At 44.0% G+C, this 25,000-nt stretch overlaps 4 protein-coding genes across 4 annotated transcripts in view; 2 read left to right on the top strand and 2 right to left on the bottom strand.

Moving 5' to 3' along the window:
* Positions 1-3,018, top strand: part of LOC311010862 (centrosomal protein of 41 kDa-like) — a 4,198-nt gene extending 1,180 nt beyond the window's left edge. Inside the window, exons 3-11 of the mRNA XM_084005506.1 lie at positions 492-553; positions 863-932; positions 1,072-1,129; positions 1,208-1,374; positions 1,469-1,536; positions 1,630-1,744; positions 1,834-2,040; positions 2,423-2,562; positions 2,965-3,018. Coding sequence (XP_083861632.1) covers positions 492-553; positions 863-932; positions 1,072-1,129; positions 1,208-1,374; positions 1,469-1,536; positions 1,630-1,744; positions 1,834-2,040; positions 2,423-2,550 — 875 coding nt within the window. The 3' untranslated portion in view covers positions 2,551-2,562; positions 2,965-3,018. The remainder of the gene's footprint in view (positions 1-491; positions 554-862; positions 933-1,071; positions 1,130-1,207; positions 1,375-1,468; positions 1,537-1,629; positions 1,745-1,833; positions 2,041-2,422; positions 2,563-2,964) is intronic.
* On the bottom strand, positions 2,359-3,936 carry LOC311010863 (uncharacterized protein). Its single transcript, XM_084005507.1, has 4 exons — positions 3,594-3,936; positions 3,328-3,430; positions 2,963-3,234; positions 2,359-2,497 (listed from the first exon to the last, which is right to left on the bottom strand). Exons 1-4 carry the CDS (start codon positions 3,697-3,699, stop codon positions 2,463-2,465), a joined length of 516 nt encoding a protein of 171 aa, XP_083861633.1. The 5' UTR covers positions 3,700-3,936; the 3' UTR covers positions 2,359-2,462.
* Positions 3,937-12,465: 8,529 nt separating this feature from the next.
* On the top strand, positions 12,466-16,666 carry LOC311010664 (centrosomal protein of 41 kDa-like). The gene is made up of 11 exons (XM_084005251.1): positions 12,466-13,039; positions 13,378-13,438; positions 14,137-14,198; positions 14,508-14,577; positions 14,717-14,774; positions 14,853-15,019; positions 15,114-15,181; positions 15,275-15,389; positions 15,479-15,685; positions 16,068-16,207; positions 16,613-16,666. Exons 1-10 carry the CDS (start codon positions 12,971-12,973, stop codon positions 16,193-16,195), a joined length of 1,005 nt encoding a protein of 334 aa, XP_083861377.1. The 5' UTR covers positions 12,466-12,970; the 3' UTR covers positions 16,196-16,207; positions 16,613-16,666.
* On the bottom strand, positions 16,004-17,585 carry LOC311010665 (uncharacterized protein). Its single transcript, XM_084005252.1, has 4 exons — positions 17,242-17,585; positions 16,976-17,078; positions 16,611-16,882; positions 16,004-16,142 (listed from the first exon to the last, which is right to left on the bottom strand). Exons 1-4 carry the CDS (start codon positions 17,345-17,347, stop codon positions 16,108-16,110), a joined length of 516 nt encoding a protein of 171 aa, XP_083861378.1. The 5' UTR covers positions 17,348-17,585; the 3' UTR covers positions 16,004-16,107.
* Between the last annotated feature and the right edge of the window lie 7,415 nt (positions 17,586-25,000).

The following is a 25,000-nucleotide window of genomic DNA, read 5'->3' as shown; positions in this document are numbered from 1 at the left end:
AAACAACAGGACTCATTTGAAGAGGGATCAGCATTGGCAAGTCATTTTAAAATGTTAATATTTCTACTCTATGCACTTTATTTGATGCACTCTAACATCACATTTGTTTTATATTTTAAATTCAGTAAAAAAAGAAAACTTGAATCCAGAATTATTATTTTTTTACATGACTAAACTGTAATTTCCAAGTCCCAAATGTTATAGATATAAGTATTGTCTTCCTAACGGTCCTAACAGTCCTTAGAAACACTTTCCAGTCTGCCCAAAAACGGCAGTGCTGGCGTTAACTGAAGCACTAGGGGGGTGAGGAGGAGGACTTGGGAGCCAGGTGAGCTGTGTTCAGTACGGCTCCCTGGGACGGCTGAAGTAATTACACAGTTGTTTTAAGTAATAATCAAACCCAGCGATCCCATCAGGTGTCTGACTTTTTGAGTATCATCAGGACTTTCAGGCTCCTTCCTACTCAAACTTTCTGTCCCCCTTTTTTTCAGATTTCAATTACCGAAACGATGAAATATTCAAACGGTTAAAGTTGACGACCTTTGCACAAATGGTGAGCATCAATGTTTATTTTCTTGCAATACTGTGAAGGCTTGCACAATACATGTGTCGTATTCCTGGGAAAATCCATTGTCCAGTTATGTCTGTATTGGAGATGGCGGGAAGAGAAACCCTGATCCCCTTACAGTGTTTAATAGTTGATGGAATACTTGCTAGAATCGTTTTGATTGGACGGCTTTGAATTCTTTTAGCTCGGTTAGTTACGTTCATTTACAGACAGCAGGATAATATTCTCTTTGCGTTTCCTCTTTGTGTTCCCGGTGCAAACGTCTCAGATTCCTAAACCTGTTTTTCCTCTCAGATACTTCAGGTCACCTCTGCAGCCGATCTGAATGAAAATGAGACTGACAGCGAATCACACGACCCAGGAGGTAACTAACACAATTACTCATTCAGCCAACATTGGGAAACTTTATTTATGTCCAGATGGGCCCTTAACATTTTAAAATTGGATTCAAACTGTCTGTCGCTGTCAGTGGATGTGGGTTAATTTCCCCTCGCCTCTGTCAGATCGCCAGGATGCAAGAGCCGAAGACGTTTGCCGTGCTGAGAGGTCAACCCTGCACAGGTACCGTGCAGCTTTGCACCCTGGGAAACATTACTGCTCACATTTACAGCTTCAAACTTCTTTCACTTACACTTACAGTCTTATTAACGGAGTGGGAGAGCTGAACCTCAACAGGAAGCATCAGGAGATGGAGACCATGTTGGTGTCCAGCCCCCAGCTCGGCGAAAGGCCCTACCCCGACTGCCCCTACCTGCTGCTGGACGCACGGGACCGTGACCAATACGACTGCTGCCACATTATTGGTGGTAAGTTTTTTTATCACCAAACCTCTTATGAAAAAGGATTTCTTGTTTTAATCCTCTCTCTCTCTCTCTCTCTCTCTCTCTCTCTCCCCTACAGCACACAGTTGGCCCGTTGCCATGGTGACTCGAAGAATGCACCCCTTCACCAAAGACATGCTGAAATATGTATCCTTCAATGCAAACGACACACCTGACCAGCCCTTTTGAAAAGCAGTCAACTGACCATCGTCTTGTCTGAACTTAACCCACCATCCGTAGAAAAACGCAGCTGGGAAGATGGTCATCGTGTACGACGTGGATGAGACTGTAGCCATCCAGGCCGCCAACATCATGTGTGAACGGGGATTCGAGAATCTGTTTCTGCTGTCTGGAGGTAAAGTAGCAGCTGAGTGGAGCTCACATCTGTGCGTGTGGTTGCATGTATGAGAAGAGCGATCGTCCCACTCTGCTGTCCTCTGCCAGGTCTCAAGGTCATCGCTCAGATGTTCCCAGAAGGGCTGACGACGGGCTCCATCCCGACCTCATGCATGACCTCTCCCAAAAAGCTGAAGGTGAAGAAGAGCTCCCGACCGCCGCAGCCGCCGCCACAAGCAGCAGAGGAGCGCTGGCGCTTTACCTCCGACGAGGTGGCCCAGATCCAGAGACAGCTGGAGGAGATTCTCGCCAACAGTAAGTCACACTGTCAGAGTGACGTTTTGTGTAAATGTTTTTGGTTCGTAGAGTTTTGACAAACTCGTTTCAGAAATTGTGGCTTAGCAATTGTAGAGAAACTGTAATTAGAGCATTGTTTAGGCGTTTCCCTTGGAAAACTACCCCACTAAGTTTGAGGAAAATAGAGCCAAAGTTCTGACAAAGTTATTATTTGTGACTTTATAAGCAGTCTTTGATGTCCAGAGGAAATTCCTTGGAAGATTTGCCTAATTTAAACTAGAATTAATTAATTATTGTTCTATTATTAGAACATTATTCAAAAAACTAAGACCATACATCAGAAAAAGTTGCCTGTTCCGTCACTCTGCTGCCCTTCAGTGTTTGCATTTGTTCCCTGCAGGACGCCGGTCCAGCCGCGGGTCAACCAGCAAGTCCCGGCCTCAAGCACCCAACGCTCGCAGTCGCTCCTTGGCTGCTAGAAAGGACGGTGGCAGGCTTCCGTTTACGTCATTGTTTAAATACGAATAAATAAATTGCATGGTAAATAAACTAAATGGTTAAATTTACAGAAATGTGTGGTTATTAATTGGTTTTAATGACATTATTTTATGGAAAGTTGTATAATCATTTATATTTGATGTAATATAACAGTATATGACACTCAAAATAATGTGATTCATCTTTCAAAACATGTCATAAAACTGTTGAAAAACTAGATATTGGGTTTAAAATTGTATATTGTAAATGTATATTTAGTTATTTTATGTTGTTTTTAACGTTTAATTACAAACATTTTAGGTTTTAAAACGAATGAAATTACCCATAAAGATTGTAAATTAACATTGAAACATGAACAGCTACAATTTCCCATTCTCAGTATTTTTATTCAACTGTAACAGGTAACCAATATTACAGCAATATTCAAAAATCAATTACATACAGGACGAACACCTTTGACACCGACTCCAGGCACTGGCGATGACCTCACGGGAGTCCTCCCCTGCCTGCTCCACTGTCCTCCTGGCCGTCAGGTTGTTGCTGGGGGCAAGAACACAGACAACATCTGGTGTACGTGGCACAATAGCACTCACCAGCTCGATCCTCAGGTCCCTGGCGCAAGCCCCCGGCGTCGCCATGGCACCAAAGGATAGGCATCGTGACGAACCCATCCATGATGCTGCAAAGGTGGGAGTCCCTGACAAGAAGAACAAACTGGAACAACACAATGGAGAATTATTATCATGCAAACAAGATTATGATCAACATCAGACATCATTTGTCAAATGACTTCCAAAACAACAATACCTTTTTGTCTGGAGACTCGGTGGGATGACCAACTTGTGACTCCCGCCGGTGCGAGCAGAAGTTGGCCACTTCCTCACGGCATGGCGATGACCAGTTCCATGGGCTAGTTAAAAAGACTAAATCACAGTCAGAAATTTCATTCATAATTTATAATAATTATATAAGCAAAGCTCTTTCCACTAGGTCAGGTGTACAAATATAGTGAGAATACACCTAACAATTAAAAAAGTTAAACACTTAATGATAAAAAACGTTTGAGTACAAACCAGAGGGTCTGCCGGAGAAAGAGATGACAGGCTCCTGCCTGTCACACCGATCCTCCATCCTCTGCTTGGCAGCAACGGATAGCTGATGGTTCTTCCATCGAGGCATCCTAAATGAAAAAAAGGCACACTGGCCAAAAACGTTACCAGGAATATAACAGTGAAAACTTGTATTGAATGCAGTCAAACAAATAGAAACCCATTCCTTTGAGACTCAAAGTGTCCACTAGTCTCCTCCCTCTGATGATTTTCTCCACTGCAAAAATAAATAAATAATTTATTCATATAACATCAAGTCATATATCATATCATTAAAAGGTCATCTCAGACCACTAATCATACAGAGCTGGACTCTACATCTATTCTCTATAATATAAAAATGTTCTTAAACATACCTGTCAGCAGTGTAAACACAAACGTAAAAAATGTGTATATATATATATATATATATACACATTTTTTACGTGTGTATATATATATATTTAGCTGTCCCAATGTGGTCTCCTCTCGTTGTCCAAGGTCCAAAGTGTCAAAAGCCAATCCAAAGTCCAAAGCCAAATATCCACAAGCCTCTCGTGAGATGCGTAAATGGCGCTCAGAAAAACTTGAATATCCGACTGGCCGATTGAAGACGCAACGTAGTGTATAGAGTGCCGAAGCGGAAGCAGGAAGTAACGGCGCCATGGGTCCTTTCGGAGCGAAAAAAATGAATGGTGTTCAATGGACGGAAAATAATTATTATCTGATCCCCCGGTCGTTATGCCTTGGATTACACAAATGTTGTTTATAGGCTTAAATTATAATTTTCCATGTCAAGAGTTTGACCGTTTATTGTGCAATTCTTCAGTTAAAATTCATTGAGAAAACACAATGATAAAGACTACATGTTGTGTCGCGTATGTGACGTCACGTCATCGCCCTTTTCCCTCCCCATCGGCGAAGTTGAGGCTCTCCACATGACCCGACTTATAGTGGTTCTCCCCCCTTTTGATACTTTTATTCTGCCCTTGGAAAAAAGCGGTGAAGTGGAGCAGAGAAACAGCCATCTCGGCGGACTTCGGACTCGGCGGGTGGTGACGTATATCATTCGCGACGAGAACAGCGAGGAGCTGTAGTTCACAAAGCGGCTCACACAAAACCTAACTTTATCAAAACTCTTCGCGCTTAATTGTCGTCTTCTTTGCGTGAAAAATTTTCTTTAAATATCACAAAGAACATATGTGAAATCCATGGCACAATTCAAACGGGACCAGAAAATAATTTGTATCTACCCATTGAATCGCATTGATATTTTTTTGCTTTTGAGGACCCATGTCCCGGAAATGGAGGGGCGGGACTTCACCACTCTATAGAGTATAACGATGATATCAATGCGATTCAATGGGTAGATCCGACAACGGAACAGAGTTCACATGCGGTGATTTCCAAGCACTGCTCAGGAAAAACCATGTAAGACATGAAACGTCAGCTCCGTATTCCCCACACCAAAACGGAACTGCAGAGAGGGGTTGGCGTACTCTTTTTGAGATGGGTAGGTGCATGATAGTTGAAAGTACACTGCCAAAGCAGTTGTGGCAATATGCAGTTCAAACGGCAGCAATGGTACGCAACAGGTGTTATAACAGGCGTACAGGGCAGACTCCTTATGAGCTGCTGACCAACAAGAAGCCCAATGTGTCTAAAATGCAAAAGTTTGGGTCTGCATGCTACACCTACAAACAGGACAAGGGAAAACTTGATTCCAGATGTGATCAGGGGCGTTTTGTAGGTTACGATAAGAACAGCCCAGCGTATTTGGTGTATCATCCAGATACGAATAAAGTACAAAAACACAGGCTAGTGAAGTTTGTGAGCAAGGCAGCTGTGGAGAAACAGACACAGACAGGTGAGCCAGATCCAAGCGATGGCGATGATAGTGTGAGACCCAGGACTAGTGAGATCACTCAAGGGGTTAGTAGGGGTACAGAAAATGCTCCAGAGCCAAGTGTACGAAGTAGAAGTGCACATAGTGATAGTCCAGGTACAGTACCTAGGTCTAGTGACCATAATCACACACAGCAGAGTGATGAACCCGAGAGTAGAAGGTATCCAGCTAGAGAAAGGAGAACACCGAGTTACTTAGGTGACTTCATAACTGATGACTGTGATAGTGATGGGGTTCATATCACGGTAGACTACTGCTGCAGAGCGGTGTGTGGCGTCCCACAGACATTTGGGGAAGCAATGGGGTCAGCTAACTCAAAAGAATGGGCAAAAGCCATGGATGAGGAAATTCAGTCTTTAAACGAGAACAAAACCTTTATCCCGACAGCGTTGCCAATAGGCAAAAAAACAGTGGGGGGTAGGTGGGTTTACGCTGTTAAGACTGATGTAGATGGAAAGGATAAATACAAAGCACGGTTTGTGGCCAAGGGTTACAGCCAGAAAATGGGAGTAGACTATGGGGAGACGTTTAAACCCACTGCAGACCTGACGAGTGTAAGGGTAGTGCTACAGAAAGCGGTACAGGAGAATTTACTCCTGCACCAAATGGACGTGAAAACGCCGTACTTGCACGCTCCCATAGACTATGAGATCTACATCAATCCACCAGAGGGTTATCAAGAGAAAGAGGGTATAGTTTACAAACTAGAGAAATCACTATATGGTCTTAAACAATCCGGGCGAAATTGGAATAGGGTTTTGCATGATTGTCTAACTGAGAATGGGTTCACGCAAAACCCAGCCGACCACTGTGTTTATGCCCAAGAATCAAAAGAAGGGAAGGTGATCATAATCATATGGGTCGATGACTTGATTATTGCGGCAAGCAATGAAGAGAAACTGAAAAAGGTGAAAGAGATGCTTGCAGAACAGTTTAAAATGAAAGATTGGGAATCGATTTCAGTCAGTCAGATGGATGTATAAAGATGTCACAGGAAAGGTATACTAACAAGATACTACAGCGTTTTAATATGCAAGACTGTAGGATCAGAGAGACACCCTGTGAGCAAAAGCTAGAGTATACTGAAGATGCAGTAAAGATGGAAGACGTCAGGCTGTACAGGGAGGCCGTAGGAAGCCTAATATACCTAACTATTGTACCAGACCAGATTTAAGTTTTGTAGTGAGCAGGTTATCACAGTACTTTGCTGAGCCTACAGAGGAGCAGTGGGTCACTGTGAAGCACGTACTAAGATACCTCAAAGGCACTGCAGAGAAAGGGTTAAGTTTTAGGAGAGACGACAGTGAGAAGCTAGGTATACAGGCCTACAGTGATGCCGACTGGACGGCTGATACCAGTGACAGACGCAGTACCACAGGCTACTGTGTGAGCCTTAGTCAGAACAGCTCCCTAGTCTCGTGGAAGACTAGAAAGCAACCTACCGTTGCGCTATCCACATGCGAGGCAGAATACATGGCACTGGCATCCACCATACAGGAGTGTCTATACCTAGAGCAGTTATTGGGAGGCATAGATAACTACAGGTACACACAAACTGTAGTACATGAGGACAATCAGGGAACAATCGCTCTTGCCAAAAACCCTGTAAATAGAAGGAGGTGTAAACATATCAACATAAAATACCACTTCATCAGGTCTACTGTGAATGAGGGAAGAGTGACTTTGATGTATTGTTCTACTGACAACATGGTTGCTGATGTAATGACCAAACCTGTAAATAAGTTGAAACTGGAGAGGTTTGCAGGTGCTCTTTTTGGGGAGTGATGTGTGTATGACAGGGATCCACATTCATTCTGTCTTTATTTTCTTTTTGCTTAAGAGTGTAGCAACCTGAGTACAAGTGGGGGTGTTAAAATATGTTTATGTCCTCAGTTGTATGTGATGTGATGCTGTATTGTTCTTATGTGTTCTGTACTGTGTATATGTTTATGCCACAAGGAGGCGCTAATGTGCAGGCTATAGAGGCAGGGCGCAAAAGCGTCATTTGTTCCAGTTGATCTTCCGTAGTTTTGAGACGAAGCTGTATGACCGTGAGACTGATGTGTCTACAGTTCGCAAATAAATATGCCAAGAAAGGCTGAAGAAAACCCGCTGACTCTTTTCATCCGAATGCAACGTTAAGCTGCAACAGTTAATATACCATAACTCAACAAGAGTCCCACCCTGAACACGTCTGCACTGCAATATTGACTCACAATCAGAGCGCCACCTATTGGCGACATGAAATGTCATGTTTTTACACTGGTATGTCCTCCTCCGGTGTCAAATTTGGTAGGAAGAGCCTCCAGACGTTGCTCATGCTTCCTGTCGAAGATTGGGAGGACGCCTTGAACGCCGTTACCCCGGCGATGCCCTTTCTCCATGTAAGAGGAAGTGATGTTTCCAGTGGGTCGCTACAGTCCCAGTGTCGTGGAACTTTGCACCCCAGTCGAGCATGATGACTTTAATCGTCTGATACGGTAATCGACATGAAAATTCAGGCAAGGGACGACCAGCGAGACAGGTGACACACACCGGAAATGATACCTTAAGTGTTTGCTTTCAGAGCTTCATGTAACGGGCCGATTCAAGCTCAGTGACATAAAGGATCATGTTGTGTGAGGTTGTAATTTGCAAAGTTAATAAAAAAGCATCCATCTTAATTAAAACTCCACTCTAAGTGATGAGCCTATGATGTGCGTGGCTTTAACAGCAGCAGTTTGGCTAACGTGCTAAATGCTAACCTGCTCTGGTGGACCCACGAACGGTCGGGTCGAGTCTCGAACCCAGTGGGACCAGAGAGGCCAAGTAGGACCAGGAGCAGAGAGTGGAGGACCTCACATTCAGGTGAATACAACAACTCACCGACTAGACTCTCCATGTCAACAACTATGCGTTGCATAGCAACGTAGTTGCGCGCGCATGTTTTATTCCCCCCCCTAAGTTGTCGATCATTTTGCTTTTTCCCATCCTGCTTTTCAGGAGGCGGAGGACAGAGTGAGGCAGAGGCAGGTAGAGATAGCAAGGGAGAGAAAGAGGGGAGAACTGGAGCTTAGCTCTGAACGACGGTTACTTTATCCCTACATGCAGCCTGTGGCCGAGGGAGAAGAGGAAGTGAGGGAGGATGAGATTGAGAAAACGAGGGATGAGGCGGAGATGAGTTTAAGAACAATGAAAATTGAGAGCCTTCCTCCTATTACACGCTCCACCATGTCGCCTTCACTTCTCCAATCCGTGATGGAGAAAATGGAGTATGGTGCAAAGATGTTACCCAAACTGTTGGCCGACAGCTCTGTGTGGGTCGGTGAGAGAGCGAAGAAGTTGAAAGGTAGTCCGGTGTGGGAGAACGTCGGCAGCAGAGCACAAAATGTCCACAAGATGGTGGCTGATAGTTCTGTATGGGGCAAGGTGGGAGCGAGTGCTGGACATATGTCCAAAGTAGTTGGAGATAAGGTGGGAGCGAGTGCTGGACATGCGTCCAAACTAGTAGGAGATAGAGTCCCCAAGGTGGTGGTGGATGGTTCTACATGGGTGGGATCTGGAGCAAAGTCTGTAGCGGCTAGTCCAGTGTGGGGAAAAGTTGGTTCAGGGGCCAAATCGGGGGCCATTCTGGTGGCAGACAGGTCCATGCGTGTCGGAGCTGGGATCGGAGCCGGGGCAAAGAATTTGGCACAGAGTCCTATGTGGGGAAAAGTAGGATCCGGGGCCAAAACCGGAGCTGCGCGAGTTGGAGCTGGAATTGGTGCCGGTGCAAAGAAGGTGGCGGAGAGTCCGGTGTGGGGGAAGGTGGGCTCTGGGGCCAAAGCAGGGGCCAAAATGGTGGCGGACAGCTCATTGTGGGAGAAAATTGGGACTACTGCTAAACAGGTGCCCAAGGCCGTCATAGCGGGCGCATTACTGGGTCTGGTACTCGGTGTGTTTTTGTGGGGTGTGATTGGTGGAGCCATCGGGGCCGCTGCTGGATCTGCGGTAACTGAAGTGGGCCGACGGAAACTCAGCAACAAAAACACGTTGGAAAAGCCGGGCGAGGCTGCAAAAAATGCAGAGAGAACGGTGAACGATGGCATAGACTCTCTGGTGACACAAGGAGGAAAAGTACTGAAAACTGAATGAACAGATAATGTTTATAAAATGATTAACAAATGTAAAAACATTTGGTTGTGAATTAGTACCATCAGAGGGTATGACTCAAACACAAAGGCAAGGGTCGACACTCTTCTGTTCTTTTTTTTTTGTTGCTTTCTTTCTACACAAATGGACCACAAGTTCAAGGATTAATCTCAAAATACGTTTATTGCTATAAGTTTCATTCCAGCACTTATTGAATGAAAATGGGTATGACTTGTTTTAGGTGTGACTGCCACTCACGCTTAATCATATGAAGATTTGGACTAAATGAACTCTGCTAAACTTGGTTAAATCGATGTTGGTGATGCAAATGATAAGAGAGTTAAGGTGCTTGTCTGTTTGCAAGATGTGTCAAATTATGTAAGAAAATAAAAATGCAATTATTTTTAACCTATGCTTTATTATCTGAATATGCTTTATATATCTTCAAGGTGATAAATAAACTTAATTTATCTATGACAATTTGCAAGTTATACATTGTACATCGTCACTGAGCATTTTCTCCTCTTATGCTCTACTACGTATAATTCAAAACATTAATTATACAATAATTTGTGTCTGGGCAAATATGTTCTGCAGTAAATCTCTGCATCCTCATTATTGGCACGTTAAGGCTGCTTTAGGAGTAACAACCTTCTAGCTTGTCCCATTTTTCCAATGAGACCTGCAGGTTTAGTCTGATGGAATAGCGCTGCTGGTATTTCTGTGTGGAAGTGGGTGTGTCCAGAGGGGCACAACGGAGGGGGGGAAGCCAGGGCTTTATCTCTAAGACCCAGGCTGGCCAGCATCACCCTGCTTGGCCTTGTGTATCGAATGAAGGAAAGAAGGTTAACACACAAGCAGTCCCAGCCAACATTATACGGTTTAATTTTACTGACCGACATCTTTGCAATATTTAACTTACAGTACTGCAGATCAAATCACACGTTAGCGTTCCTCTAATATAATATTATATATATATATATATATATAGGTATATATATATATATATATATATATATATCTCCATCTCCACTCAAAGGGCAGATGATGGAACACAAATAAAGCTGGTAAGTTTGAAGGTGTGAGCAGAGCTTTGAGCACGTTAGGCACAAATAGTTATACTCTCTCCAGCTGAACTCTGCTGAAAATCTAAGACAACCAAAACACTGTGAAATGTGAAAACTGTAAAAAAAAAAAAATGACATATTATTCCCACACTCATTGTGGGATGCCGTTTTTGCCTTTTGAAAGGTCAAGTGAAGAGATTACTAAGGTGAAGTAGCTCTCTGTAGTTCTTCCTTACCAAGTATGTCTCTGTGATGATGAAGAACAGACTTTGCAGCTGCGCCCCAGAGACACAGAGAACATCAGCAACATCCGCAGGTGTTTTAAAAAAAAAACTCAATAGCTAATTTGGACAGATGGAGATAAGGTTGAAAAAGTTCTAAGCTACATGGTTGAGAACCTCTGCTCTGAGGCATGACACCAGTGTGCTGCAGTAATATCAAATCTACATATCGTATTTTGCTAAATAACTCCCAACAACACGGTAAATTCATCGTGTTGCAACAAAAAAACCTTTAGTTTGTGCAATTAAATGTGTGACCCCTCAGTCCTCTCTGTGGTTTCACAACCAAGCAGGGGGGGGGGGGGGGGGCAGAACAGCCTGGCACAGCAGAGCGGGCAGAGGCGACTGTAGAGCAGCGTTGTGAAAGCACCTCTTCCTGTTGTGTGGTCCTGAGACCGGGTGTATAAGGGCTTCCTAGAGCATCCACTCGTTTTTCGTTTTCCCCCTCTCCCTTTCTCCCATGCAGTGGTTGCCTTGCCACATGTCCAAACACACACACACACGCACACACCCACACACACACACACACGCACACACACACACACACACACACACACACACCACACCCACACACACACACACACTCACCCCTGCCACCACCTCTCCTCCAGGAAACTCATTGGCCGTCAATGAGACAGCACTAACTGAAGGCGTTTCCTGGAGCCGAGAACTCAGGCAGAGACGCAGCAGCACCACTGCACAGCTGCAGCTCACCCCAAACTTCTCTGTGACTTATGCAACCCCACCCCACCACCACCACCAGGCTGAAGCCCATCTCCAACCGCATCCCACATCCACCCTGAGCCTTCCCCACACAACCGCACGCCTTAGCTGTTACATGAATCTGTTGCCACTCGATTGCTTGGACACACACACACACACACACACACACACACACACACACACACACACACACACACACACACACACACACACATTAATGCACAGGCACATCTAAAACATGTTGTAACATTTCCTACTACTTTATAGACTAGGCCTGCATTTCAGATACTCCACTGTATTTATTTAACAACATTTGCTACTATTCCCTTTGCAGATTGATTAGTAATACAAAATTAAAAACAAATAATACATGATGATATATTATTATACCATATTCCACCTGGCAGTGTTTAAAATAATGCATTTACTCTCCTTGCTGTAAGTGGCGTTTTCTTGCAGAGGCCATTGATGATGGATGGATGGATGCCTCTACTACAGCAACTCCGGATTAAATCTGACGGCCGGCCAACACTAGAGCTCCGTAGTACGGAGAGGAAGAGAGGTTTTTGGACCTTTAATGAGGAGAATTACGTCCGCACTGAGTGGCTAGCTGGTAGCGCCAAGCTACAGCGGCTATTCTGCTGGCCCTGTCTCCTGTGTGTGTGTGTGTGTGTGTGTGTGTGTGTGAGTGTGAGAGAGAGAGAGAGAGAGAGAGAGAGAGAGAGAGAGAGAGAGAGAGAGAGAGGCGTGTGTCAGTCCTGGTAAAATGATGCTGGGCGCTCTAGTTCCTCTGACCACGGGAAATAGCAACATATAACATCCGTTTTTCTGCTCCCACCCCGTAAAACATCTTAGAGGTTGTGTCTCGCTTCCTCGTAAATGTTCCCTACGCCACTGGTTACCATAAAATCCTCATTTAACTGAATTAACTGAATTTTGCGGCACATCAAATTAGTGAAGGCTCTGAATATGGACCCGCAGCCTAATATGAATTGGTTTATATCAAATAATTAAAAAAAATATGAGGAAATTAAGTTAATTAAGAAAGCGTTTGATAATTGAGAGGCATCGCGGATAGAATGTGTGACCCCTATGCCAAAAAACAGTAGTTTTTTGAATTTGTAACAAGGGATATTATTCCCCTGTGACATGAACGCAGCACGGCCTGAATGCAGCGCTTGGCAACCAGCGCGCATGCGCAAAGAACCTTTTTGTAGGAGAGGCGGAGTATCCGCGTCTCTGATTGGCCAGTGAAACAGCGCTGACAAACCGCCAATGAGAACGTTACACTTGGACGCTATTACGTGTGAAAGGATGGCGAACCGGAGCCTCGGCAGTAAAGAGGTACGGTTAACAGCATTTCTTGTTTTCTATGTAACCGCTAACTGTAGTACAAGAAATAGCGGTGTTTAACCGCTAAGTGTAGATAATAAAACGTACTGTCAACACAGCGAAACATATAGCTTTCCTAGCGAGCTAGCTAGTTAGCTATGATCTATGCTAAGTTATCATGTTGCCATATCAACGCAATGCACCCGTTACAAAGATGTCGTTAGCTAAATGAGCTCTTTCGGGAAACTCCCATGATTGCAAGCTAACTGAACTACCGTCAGACATTTGACAGCCAGTGTTTGTTTCCGGTCACACAGCTAACACACAACCTCGTTGTCTGTTCCTTCTAGTACACAAAGAGCATACCCCGGAATCCAAAATATGACCATGTCAAAACCAAGCTGGACACAGGTATCTGTGCATATGTATTTCAATGTAACAAACTGGTGTCATTTGCTATGACAGGTATAAATGCTTATTGCTTATATTCTTTATTTATAATACAGGATGTAGCTATACTAAGTATATGGAAAGACAGGATTACAATGAAAAAAGTGAGTAACTCATTTATTTCTGTGACCCTATTTTTATTTTAAACAATATTATGTATAAGGTTGAAAACAACAGGACTCATTTGAAGAGGGATCAGCATTGGCAAGTCATTTTAAAATGTTAATATTTCTACTCTATGCACTTTATTTGATGCACTCTAACATCACATTTGTTTTATATTTTAAATTCAGTAAAAAAAGAAAACTTGAATCCAGAATTATTATTTTTTTACATGACTAAACTGTAATTTCCAAGTCCCAAATGTTATAGATATAAGTATTGTCTTCCTAACGGTCCTAACAGTCCTTAGAAACACTTTCCAGTCTGCCCAAAAACGGCAGTGCTGGCGTTAACTGAAGCACTAGGGGGGTGAGGAGGAGGACTTGGGAGCCAGGTGAGCTGTGTTCAGTACGGCTCCCTGGGACGGCTGAAGTAATTACACAGTTGTTTTAAGTAATAATCAAACCCAGCGATCCCATCAGGTGTCTGACTTTTTGAGTATCATCAGGACTTTCAGGCTCCTTCCTACTCAAACTTTCTGTCCCCCTTTTTTTCAGATTTCAATTACCGAAACGATGAAATATTCAAACGGTTAAAGTTGACGACCTTTGCACAAATGGTGAGCATCAATGTTTATTTTCTTGCAATACTGTGAAGGCTTGCACAATACATGTGTCGTATTCCTGGGAAAATCCATTGTCCAGTTATGTCTGTATTGGAGATGGCGGGAAGAGAAACCCTGATCCCCTTACAGTGTTTAATAGTTGATGGAATACTTGCTAGAATCGTTTTGATTGGACGGCTTTGAATTCTTTTAGCTCGGTTAGTTACGTTCATTTACAGACAGCAGGATAATATTCTCTTTGCGTTTCCTCTTTGTGTTCCCGGTGCAAACGTCTCAGATTCCTAAACCTGTTTTTCCTCTCAGATACTTCAGGTCACCTCTGCAGCCGATCTGAATGAAAATGAGACTGACAGCGAATCACACGACCCAGGAGGTAACTAACACAATTACTCATTCAGCCAACATTGGGAAACTTTATTTATGTCCAGATGGGCCCTTAACATTTTAAAATTGGATTCAAACTGTCTGTCGCTGTCAGTGGATGTGGGTTAATTTCCCCTCGCCTCTGTCAGATCGCCAGGATGCAAGAGCCGAAGACGTTTGCCGTGCTGAGAGGTCAACCCTGCACAGGTACCGTGCAGCTTTGCACCCTGGGAAACATTACTGCTCACATTTACAGCTTCAAACTTCTTTCACTTACACTTACAGTCTTATTAACGGAGTGGGAGAGCTGAACCTCAACAGGAAGCATCAGGAGATGGAGACCATGTTGGTGTCCAGCCCCCAGCTCGGCGAAAGGCCCTACCCCGACTGCCCCTACCTGCTGCTGGACGCACGGGACCGTGACCAATACGACTGCTGCCACATTATTGGTGGTAAGTTTTTTTATCACCAAACCTCTTATGAAAAAGGATTTCTTGTTTTAATCCTCTCTCTCTCTCTCTCTCTCTCTCTCTCTCTCCCCTACAGCACACAGTTGGCCCGTTGCCATGGTGACTCGAAGAATGCACCCCTTCACCAAAGACATGCTGAAATATGTATCCTTCAATGCAAACGACACACCTGACCAGCCCTTTTGAAAAGCAGTCAACTGACCATCGTCTTGTCTGAACTTAACCCACCATCCGTAGAAAAACGCAGCTGGGAAGATGGTCATCGTGTACGACGTGGATGAGACTGTAGCCATCCAGGCCGCCAACATCATGTGTGAACGGGGATTCGAGAATCTGTTTCTGCTGTCTGGAGGTAAAGTAGCAGCTGAGTGGAGCTCACATCTGTGCGTGTGGTTGCATGTATGAGAAGAGCGATCGTCCCACTCTGCTGTCCTCTGCCAGGTCTCAAGGTCATCGCTCAGATGTTCCCAGAAGGGCTGACGACGGGCTCCATCCCGACCTCATGCATGACCTCTCCCAAAAAGCTGAAGGTGAAGAAGAGCTCCCGACCGCCGCAGCCGCCGCCGCAAGCAGCAGAGGAGCGCTGGCGCTTTACCTCCGACGAGGTGGCCCAGATCCAGAGACAGCTGGAGGAGATTCTCGCCAACAGTAAGTCACACTGTCAGAGTGACGTTTTGTGTAAATGTTTTTGGTTCGTAGAGTTTTGACAAACTCGTTTCAGAAATTGTGGCTTAGCAATTGTAGAGAAACTGTAATTAGAGCATTGTTTAGGCGTTTCCCTTGGAAAACTACCCCACTAAGTTTGAGGAAAATAGAGCCAAAGTTCTGACAAAGTTATTATTTGTGACTTTATAAGCAGTCTTTGATGTCCAGAGGAAATTCCTTGGAAGATTTGCCTAATTTAAACTAGAATTAATTAATTATTGTTCTATTATTAGAACATTATTCAAAAAACTAAGACCATACATCAGAAAAAGTTGCCTGTTCCGTCACTCTGCTGCCCTTCAGTGTTTGCATTTGTTCCCTGCAGGACGCCGGTCCAGCCGCGGGTCAACCAGCAAGTCCCGGCCTCAAGCACCCAACGCTCGCAGTCGCTCCTTGGCTGCTAGAAAGGACGGTGGCAGGCTTCCGTTTACGTCATTGTTTAAATACGAATAAATAAATTGCATGGTAAATAAACTAAATGGTTAAATTTACAGAAATGTGTGGTTATTAATTGGTTTTAATGACATTATTTTATGGAAAGAGGTTGTATAATCATTTATATTTGATGTAATATAACAGTATATGACACTCAAAATAATGTGATTCATCTTTCAAAACATGTCATAAAACTGTTGAAAAACTAGATATTGGGTTTAAAATTGTATATTGTAAATGTATATTTAGTTATTTTATGTTGTTTTTAACGTTTAATTACAAACATTTTAGGTTTTAAAACGAATGAAATTACCCATAAAGATTGTAAATTAACATTGAAACATGAACAGCTACAATTTCCCATTCTCAGTATTTTTATTCAACTGTAACAGGTAACCAATATTACAGCAATATTCAAAAATCAATTACATACAGGACGAACACCTTTGACACCGACTCCAGGCACTGGCGATGACCTCACGGGAGTCCTCCCCTGCCTGCTCCACTGTCCTCCTGGCCGTCAGGTTGTTGCTGGGGGCAAGAACACAGACAACATCTGGTGTACGTGGCACAATAGCACTCACCAGCTCGATCCTCAGGTCCCTGGCGCAAGCCCCCGGCGTCGCCATGGCACCAAAGGATAGGCATCGTGACGAACCCATCCATGATGCTGCAAAGGTGGGAGTCCCTGACAAGAAGAACAAACTGGAACAACACAATGGAGAATTATTATCATGCAAACAAGATTATGATCAACATCAGACATCATTTGTCAAATGACTTCCAAAACAACAATACCTTTTTGTCTGGAGACTCGGTGGGATGACCAACTTGTGACTCCCGCCGGTGCGAGCAGAAGTTGGCCACTTCCTCACGGCATGGCGATGACCAGTTCCATGGGCTAGTTAAAAAGACTAAATCACAGTCAGAAATTTCATTCATAATTTATAATAATTATATAAGCAAAGCTCTTTCCACTAGGTCAGGTGTACAAATATAGTGAGAATACACCTAACAATTAAAAAAGTTAAACACTTAATGATAAAAAACGTTTGAGTACAAACCAGAGGGTCTGCCGGAGAAAGAGATGACAGGCTCCTGCCTGTCACACCGATCCTCCATCCTCTGCTTGGCAGCAACGGATAGCTGATGGTTCTTCCATCGAGGCATCCTAAATGAAAAAAAGGCACACTGGCCAAAAACGTTACCAGGAATATAACAGTGAAAACTTGTATTGAATGCAGTCAAACAAATAGAAACCCATTCCTTTGAGACTCAAAGTGTCCACTAGTCTCCTCCCTCTGATGATTTTCTCCACTGCAAAAATAAATAAATAATTTATTCATATAACATCAAGTCATATATCATATCATTAAAAGGTCATCTCAGACCACTAATCATACAGAGCTGGACTCTACATCTATTCTCTATAATATAAAAATGTTCTTAAACATACCTGTCAGCAGTGTAAACACAAACGTAAAAAATGTGTATATATATATATATATATATACACATTTTTTACGTGTGTATATATATATATTTAGCTGTCCCAATGTGGTCTCCTCTCGTTGTCCAAGGTCCAAAGTGTCAAAAGCCAATCCAAAGTCCAAAGCCAAATATCCACAAGCCTCTCGTGAGATGCGTAAATGGCGCTCAGAAAAACTTGAATATCCGACTGGCCGATTGAAGACGCAACGTAGTGTATAGAGTGCCGAAGCGGAAGCAGGAAGTAACGGCGCCATGGGTCCTTTCGGAGCGAAAAAAATGAATGGTGTTCAATGGACGGAAAATAATTATTATCTGATCCCCCGGTCGTTATGCCTTGGATTACACAAATGTTGTTTATAGGCTTAAATTATAATTTTCCATGTCAAGAGTTTGACCGTTTATTGTGCAATTCTTCAGTTAAAATTCATTGAGAAAACACAATGATAAAGACTACATGTTGTGTCGCGTATGTGACGTCACGTCATCGCCCTTTTCCCTCCCCATCGGCGAAGTTGAGGCTCTCCACATGACCCGACTTATAGTGGTTCTCCCCCCTTTCGATACTTTTATTCTGCCCTTGGAAAAAAGCGGTGAAGTGGAGCAGAGAAACAGCCATCTCGGCGGACTTCGGACTCGGCGGGTGGTGACGTATATCATTCGCGACGAGAACAGCGAGGAGCTGTAGTTCACAAAGCGGCTCACACAAAACCTAACTTTATCAAAACTCTTCGCGCTTAATTGTCGTCTTCTTTGCGTGAAAAATTTTCTTTAAATATCACAAAGAACATATGTGAAATCCATGGCACAATTCAAACGGGACCAGAAAATAATTTGTATCTACCCATTGAATCGCATTGATATTTTTTTGCTTTTGAGGACCCATGTCCCGGAAATGGAGGGGCGGGACTTCACCACTCTATAGAGTATAACGATGATATCAATGCGATTCAATGGGTAGATCCGACAACGGAACAGAGTTCACATGCGGTGATTTCCAAGCACTGCTCAGGAAAAACCATGTAAGACATGAAACGTCAGCTCCGTATTCCCCACACCAAAACGGAACTGCAGAGAGGGGTTGGCGTACTCTTTTTGAGATGGGTAGGTGCATGATAGTTGAAAGTACACTGCCAAAGCAGTTGTGGCAATATGCAGTTCAAACGGCAGCAATGGTACGCAACAGGTGTTATAACAGGCGTACAGGGCAGACTCCTTATGAGCTGCTGACCAACAAGAAGCCCAATGTGTCTAAAATGCAAAAGTTTGGGTCTGCATGCTACACCTACAAACAGGACAAGGGAAAACTTGATTCCAGATGTGATCAGGGGCGTTTTGTAGGTTACGATAAGAACAGCCCAGCGTATTTGGTGTATCATCCAGATACGAATAAAGTACAAAAACACAGGCTAGTGAAGTTTGTGAGCAAGGCAGCTGTGGAGAAACAGACACAGACAGGTGAGCCAGATCCAAGCGATGGCGATGATAGTGTGAGACCCAGGACTAGTGAGATCACTCAAGGGGTTAGTAGGGGTACAGAAAATGCTCCAGAGCCAAGTGTACGAAGTAGAAGTGCACATAGTGATAGTCCAGGTACAGTACCTAGGTCTAGTGACCATAATCACACACAGCAGAGTGATGAACCCGAGAGTAGAAGGTATCCAGCTAGAGAAAGGAGAACACCGAGTTACTTAGGTGACTTCATAACTGATGACTGTGATAGTGATGGGGTTCATATCACGGTAGACTACTGCTGCAGAGCGGTGTGTGGCGTCCCACAGACATTTGGGGAAGCAATGGGGTCAGCTAACTCAAAAGAATGGGCAAAAGCCATGGATGAGGAAATTCAGTCTTTAAACGAGAACAAAACCTTTATCCCGACAGCGTTGCCAATAGGCAAAAAAACAGTGGGGGGTAGGTGGGTTTACGCTGTTAAGACTGATGTAGATGGAAAGGATAAATACAAAGCACGGTTTGTGGCCAAGGGTTACAGCCAGAAAATGGGAGTAGACTATGGGGAGACGTTTAAACCCACTGCAGACCTGACGAGTGTAAGGGTAGTGCTACAGAAAGCGGTACAGGAGAATTTACTCCTGCACCAAATGGACGTGAAAACGCCGTACTTGCACGCTCCCATAGACTATGAGATCTACATCAATCCACCAGAGGGTTATCAAGAGAAAGAGGGTATAGTTTACAAACTAGAGAAATCACTATATGGTCTTAAACAATCCGGGCGAAATTGGAATAGGGTTTTGCATGATTGTCTAACTGAGAATGGGTTCACGCAAAACCCAGCCGACCACTGTGTTTATGCCCAAGAATCAAAAGAAGGGAAGGTGATCATAATCATATGGGTCGATGACTTGATTATTGCGGCAAGCAATGAAGAGAAACTGAAAAAGGTGAAAGAGATGCTTGCAGAACAGTTTAAAATGAAAGATTGGGAATCGATTTCAGTCAGTCAGATGGATGTATAAAGATGTCACAGGAAAGGTATACTAACAAGATACTACAGCGTTTTAATATGCAAGACTGTAGGATCAGAGAGACACCCTGTGAGCAAAAGCTAGAGTATACTGAAGATGCAGTAAAGATGGAAGACGTCAGGCTGTACAGGGAGGCCGTAGGAAGCCTAATATACCTAACTATTGTACCAGACCAGATTTAAGTTTTGTAGTGAGCAGGTTATCACAGTACTTTGCTGAGCCTACAGAGGAGCAGTGGGTCACTGTGAAGCACGTACTAAGATACCTCAAAGGCACTGCAGAGAAAGGGTTAAGTTTTAGGAGAGACGACAGTGAGAAGCTAGGTATACAGGCCTACAGTGATGCCGACTGGACGGCTGATACCAGTGACAGACGCAGTACCACAGGCTACTGTGTGAGCCTTAGTCAGAACAGCTCCCTAGTCTCGTGGAAGACTAGAAAGCAACCTACCGTTGCGCTATCCACATGCGAGGCAGAATACATGGCACTGGCATCCACCATACAGGAGTGTCTATACCTAGAGCAGTTATTGGGAGGCATAGATAACTACAGGTACACACAAACTGTAGTACATGAGGACAATCAGGGAACAATCGCTCTTGCCAAAAACCCTGTAAATAGAAGGAGGTGTAAACATATCAACATAAAATACCACTTCATCAGGTCTACTGTGAATGAGGGAAGAGTGACTTTGATGTATTGTTCTACTGACAACATGGTTGCTGATGTAATGACCAAACCTGTAAATAAGTTGAAACTGGAGAGGTTTGCAGGTGCTCTTTTTGGGGAGTGATGTGTGTATGACAGGGATCCACATTCATTCTGTCTTTATTTTCTTTTTGCTTAAGAGTGTAGCAACCTGAGTACAAGTGGGGGTGTTAAAATATGTTTATGTCCTCAGTTGTATGTGATGTGATGCTGTATTGTTCTTATGTGTTCTGTACTGTGTATATGTTTATGCCACAAGGAGGCGCTAATGTGCAGGCTATAGAGGCAGGGCGCAAAAGCGTCATTTGTTCCAGTTGATCTTCCGTAGTTTTGAGACGAAGCTGTATGACCGTGAGACTGATGTGTCTACAGTTCGCAAATAAATATGCCAAGAAAGGCTGAAGAAAACCCGCTGACTCTTTTCATCCGAATGCAACGTTAAGCTGCAACAGTTAATATACCATAACTCAACAAGAGTCCCACCCTGAACACGTCTGCACTGCAATATTGACTCACAATCAGAGCGCCACCTATTGGCGACATGAAATGTCATGTTTTTACACTGGTATGTCCTCCTCCGGTGTCAAATTTGGTAGGAAGAGCCTCCAGACGTTGCTCATGCTTCCTGTCGAAGATTGGGAGGACGCCTTGAACGCCGTTACCCCGGCGATGCCCTTTCTCCATGTAAGAGGAAGTGATGTTTCCAGTGGGTCGCTACAGTCCCAGTGTCGTGGAACTTTGCACCCCAGTCGAGCATGATGACTTTAATCGTCTGATACGGTAATCGACATGAAAATTCAGGCAAGGGACGACCAGCGAGACAGGTGACACACACCGGAAATGATACCTTAAGTGTTTGCTTTCAGAGCTTCATGTAACGGGCCGATTCAAGCTCAGTGACATAAAGGATCATGTTGTGTGAGGTTGTAATTTGCAAAGTTAATAAAAAAGCATCCATCTTAATTAAAACTCCACTCTAAGTGATGAGCCTATGATGTGCGTGGCTTTAACAGCAGCAGTTTGGCTAACGTGCTAAATGCTAACCTGCTCTGGTGGACCCACGAACGGTCGGGTCGAGTCTCGAACCCAGTGGGACCAGAGAGGCCAAGTAGGACCAGGAGCAGAGAGTGGAGGACCTCACATTCAGGTGAATACAACAACTCACCGACTAGACTCTCCATGTCAACAACTATGCGTTGCATAGCAACGTAGTTGCGCGCGCATGTTTTATTCCCCCCCCTAAGTTGTCGATCATTTTGCTTTTTCCCATCCTGCTTTTCAGGAGGCGGAGGACAGAGTGAGGCAGAGGCAGGTAGAGATAGCAAGGGAGAGAAAGAGGGGAGAACTGGAGCTTAGCTCTGAACGACGGTTACTTTATCCCTACATGCAGCCTGTGGCCGAGGGAGAAGAGGAAGTGAGGGAGGATGAGATTGAGAAAACGAGGGATGAGGCGGAGATGAGTTTAAGAACAATGAAAATTGAGAGCCTTCCTCCTATTACACGCTCCACCATGTCGCCTTCACTTCTCCAATCCGTGATGGAGAAAATGGAGTATGGTGCAAAGATGTTACCCAAACTGTTGGCCGACAGCTCTGTGTGGGTCGGTGAGAGAGCGAAGAAGTTGAAAGGTAGTCCGGTGTGGGAGAACGTCGGCAGCAGAGCACAAAATGTCCACAAGATGGTGGCTGATAGTTCTGTATGGGGCAAGGTGGGAGCGAGTGCTGGACATATGTCCAAAGTAGTTGGAGATAAGGTGGGAGCGAGTGCTGGACATGCGTCCAAACTAGTAGGAGATAGAGTCCCCAAGGTGGTGGTGGATGGTTCTACATGGGTGGGATCTGGAGCAAAGTCTGTAGCGGCTAGTCCAGTGTGGGGAAAAGTTGGTTCAGGGGCCAAATCGGGGGCCATTCTGGTGGCAGACAGGTCCATGCGTGTCGGAGCTGGGATCGGAGCCGGGGCAAAGAATTTGGCACAGAGTCCTATGTGGGGAAAAGTAGGATCCGGGGCCAAAACCGGAGCTGCGCGAGTTGGAGCTGGAATTGGTGCCGGTGCAAAGAAGGTGGCGGAGAGTCCGGTGTGGGGGAAGGTGGGCTCTGGGGCCAAAGCAGGGGCCAAAATGGTGGCGGACAGCTCATTGTGGGAGAAAATTGGGACTACTGCTAAACAGGTGCCCAAGGCCGTCATAGCGGGCGCATTACTGGGTCTGGTACTCGGTGTGTTTTTGTGGGGTGTGATTGGTGGAGCCATCGGGGCCGCTGCTGGATCTGCGGTAACTGAAGTGGGCCGACGGAAACTCAGCAACAAAAACACGTTGGAAAAGCCGGGCGAGGCTGCAAAAAATGCAGAGAGAACGGTGAACGATGGCATAGACTCTCTGGTGACACAAGGAGGAAAAGTACTGAAAACTGAATGAACAGATAATGTTTATAAAATGATTAACAAATGTAAAAACATTTGGTTGTGAATTAGTACCATCAGAGGGTATGACTCAAACACAAAGGCAAGGGTCGACACTCTTCTGTTCTTTTTTTTTTGTTGCTTTCTTTCTACACAAATGGACCACAAGTTCAAGGATTAATCTCAAAATACGTTTATTGCTATAAGTTTCATTCCAGCACTTATTGAATGAAAATGGGTATGACTTGTTTTAGGTGTGACTGCCACTCACGCTTAATCATATGAAGATTTGGACTAAATGAACTCTGCTAAACTTGGTTAAATCGATGTTGGTGATGCAAATGATAAGAGAGTTAAGGTGCTTGTCTGTTTGCAAGATGTGTCAAATTATGTAAGAAAATAAAAATGCAATTATTTTTAACCTATGCTTTATTATCTGAATATGCTTTATATATCTTCAAGGTGATAAATAAACTTAATTTATCTATGACAATTTGCAAGTTATACATTGTACATCGTCACTGAGCATTTTCTCCTCTTATGCTCTACTACGTATAATTCAAAACATTAATTATACAATAATTTGTGTCTGGGCAAATATGTTCTGCAGTAAATCTCTGCATCCTCATTATTGGCACGTTAAGGCTGCTTTAGGAGTAACAACCTTCTAGCTTGTCCCATTTTTCCAATGAGACCTGCAGGTTTAGTCTGATGGAATAGCGCTGCTGGTATTTCTGTGTGGAAGTGGGTGTGTCCAGAGGGGCACAACGGAGGGGGGGAAGCCAGGGCTTTATCTCTAAGACCCAGGCTGGCCAGCATCACCCTGCTTGGCCTTGTGTATCGAATGAAGGAAAGAAGGTTAACACACAAGCAGTCCCAGCCAACATTATACGGTTTAATTTTACTGACCGACATCTTTGCAATATTTAACTTACAGTACTGCAGATCAAATCACACGTTAGCGTTCCTCTAATATAATATTATATATATATATATATATATATATATAGGTATATATATATATATATATATCTCCATCTCCACTCAAAGGGCAGATGATGGAACACAAATAAAGCTGGTAAGTTTGAAGGTGTGAGCAGAGCTTTGAGCACGTTAGGCACAAATAGTTATACTCTCTCCAGCGGAACTCTGCTGAAAATCTAAGACAACCAAAACACTGTGAAATGTGAAAACTGTAAAAAAAAAAAAATGACATATTATTCCCACACTCATTGTGGGATGCCGTTTTTGCCTTTTGAAAGGTCAAGTGAAGAGATTACTAAGGTGAAGTAGCTCTCTGTAGTTCTTCCTTACCAAGTATGTCTCTGTGATGATGAAGAACAGACTTTGCAGCTGCGCCCCAGAGACACAGAGAACATCAGCAACATCCGCAGGTGTTTTAAAAAAAAAACTCAATAGCTAATTTGGACAGATGGAGATAAGGTTGAAAAAGTTCTAAGCTACATGGTTGAGAACCTCTGCTCTGAGGCATGACACCAGTGTGCTGCAGTAATATCAAATCTACATATCGTATTTTGCTAAATAACTCCCAACAACACGGTAAATTCATCGTGTTGCAACAAAAAAACCTTTAGTTTGTGCAATTAAATGTGTGACCCCTCAGTCCTCTCTGTGGTTTCACAACCAAGCAGGGGGGGGGGGGGGCAGAACAGCCTGGCACAGCAGAGCGGGCAGAGGCGACTGTAGAGCAGCGTTGTGAAAGCACCTCTTCCTGTTGTGT

The sequence above is a fragment of the Eutrigla gurnardus genome, assembly GCF_963514095.1.
Source record: "Eutrigla gurnardus genome assembly, chromosome: 3".
Classification (NCBI taxonomy): domain Eukaryota; kingdom Metazoa; phylum Chordata; class Actinopteri; order Perciformes; family Triglidae; genus Eutrigla; species Eutrigla gurnardus.
This window is presented reverse-complemented; position numbering and strand designations above follow the sequence as displayed.

Coding starts and splice junctions, on each gene's coding strand:
- LOC311010863 (XM_084005507.1), bottom strand. CDS start 3,699: ATGCCTCGATGGAAGAACCATCAGCTATCCGTTGCTGCCAAGCAGAGG. Junction 3,431..3,593: donor TTTCTCCGGCAGACCCTCTG/GTTTGTACTCAA, acceptor CTTTTTAACTAG/CCCATGGAACTGGTCATCGC. Junction 3,235..3,327: donor CCGAGTCTCCAGACAAAAAG/GTATTGTTGTTT, acceptor GTGTTGTTCCAG/TTTGTTCTTCTTGTCAGGGA.
- LOC311010664 (XM_084005251.1), top strand. CDS start 12,971: ATGAGAACGTTACACTTGGACGCTATTACGTGTGAAAGGATGGCGAAC. Junction 13,439..14,136: donor CAAAACCAAGCTGGACACAG/GTATCTGTGCAT, acceptor CCTTTTTTTCAG/ATTTCAATTACCGAAACGAT. Junction 15,686..16,067: donor GGAGGAGATTCTCGCCAACA/GTAAGTCACACT, acceptor TGTTCCCTGCAG/GACGCCGGTCCAGCCGCGGG.
- LOC311010665 (XM_084005252.1), bottom strand. CDS start 17,347: ATGCCTCGATGGAAGAACCATCAGCTATCCGTTGCTGCCAAGCAGAGG. Junction 17,079..17,241: donor TTTCTCCGGCAGACCCTCTG/GTTTGTACTCAA, acceptor CTTTTTAACTAG/CCCATGGAACTGGTCATCGC. Junction 16,883..16,975: donor CCGAGTCTCCAGACAAAAAG/GTATTGTTGTTT, acceptor GTGTTGTTCCAG/TTTGTTCTTCTTGTCAGGGA.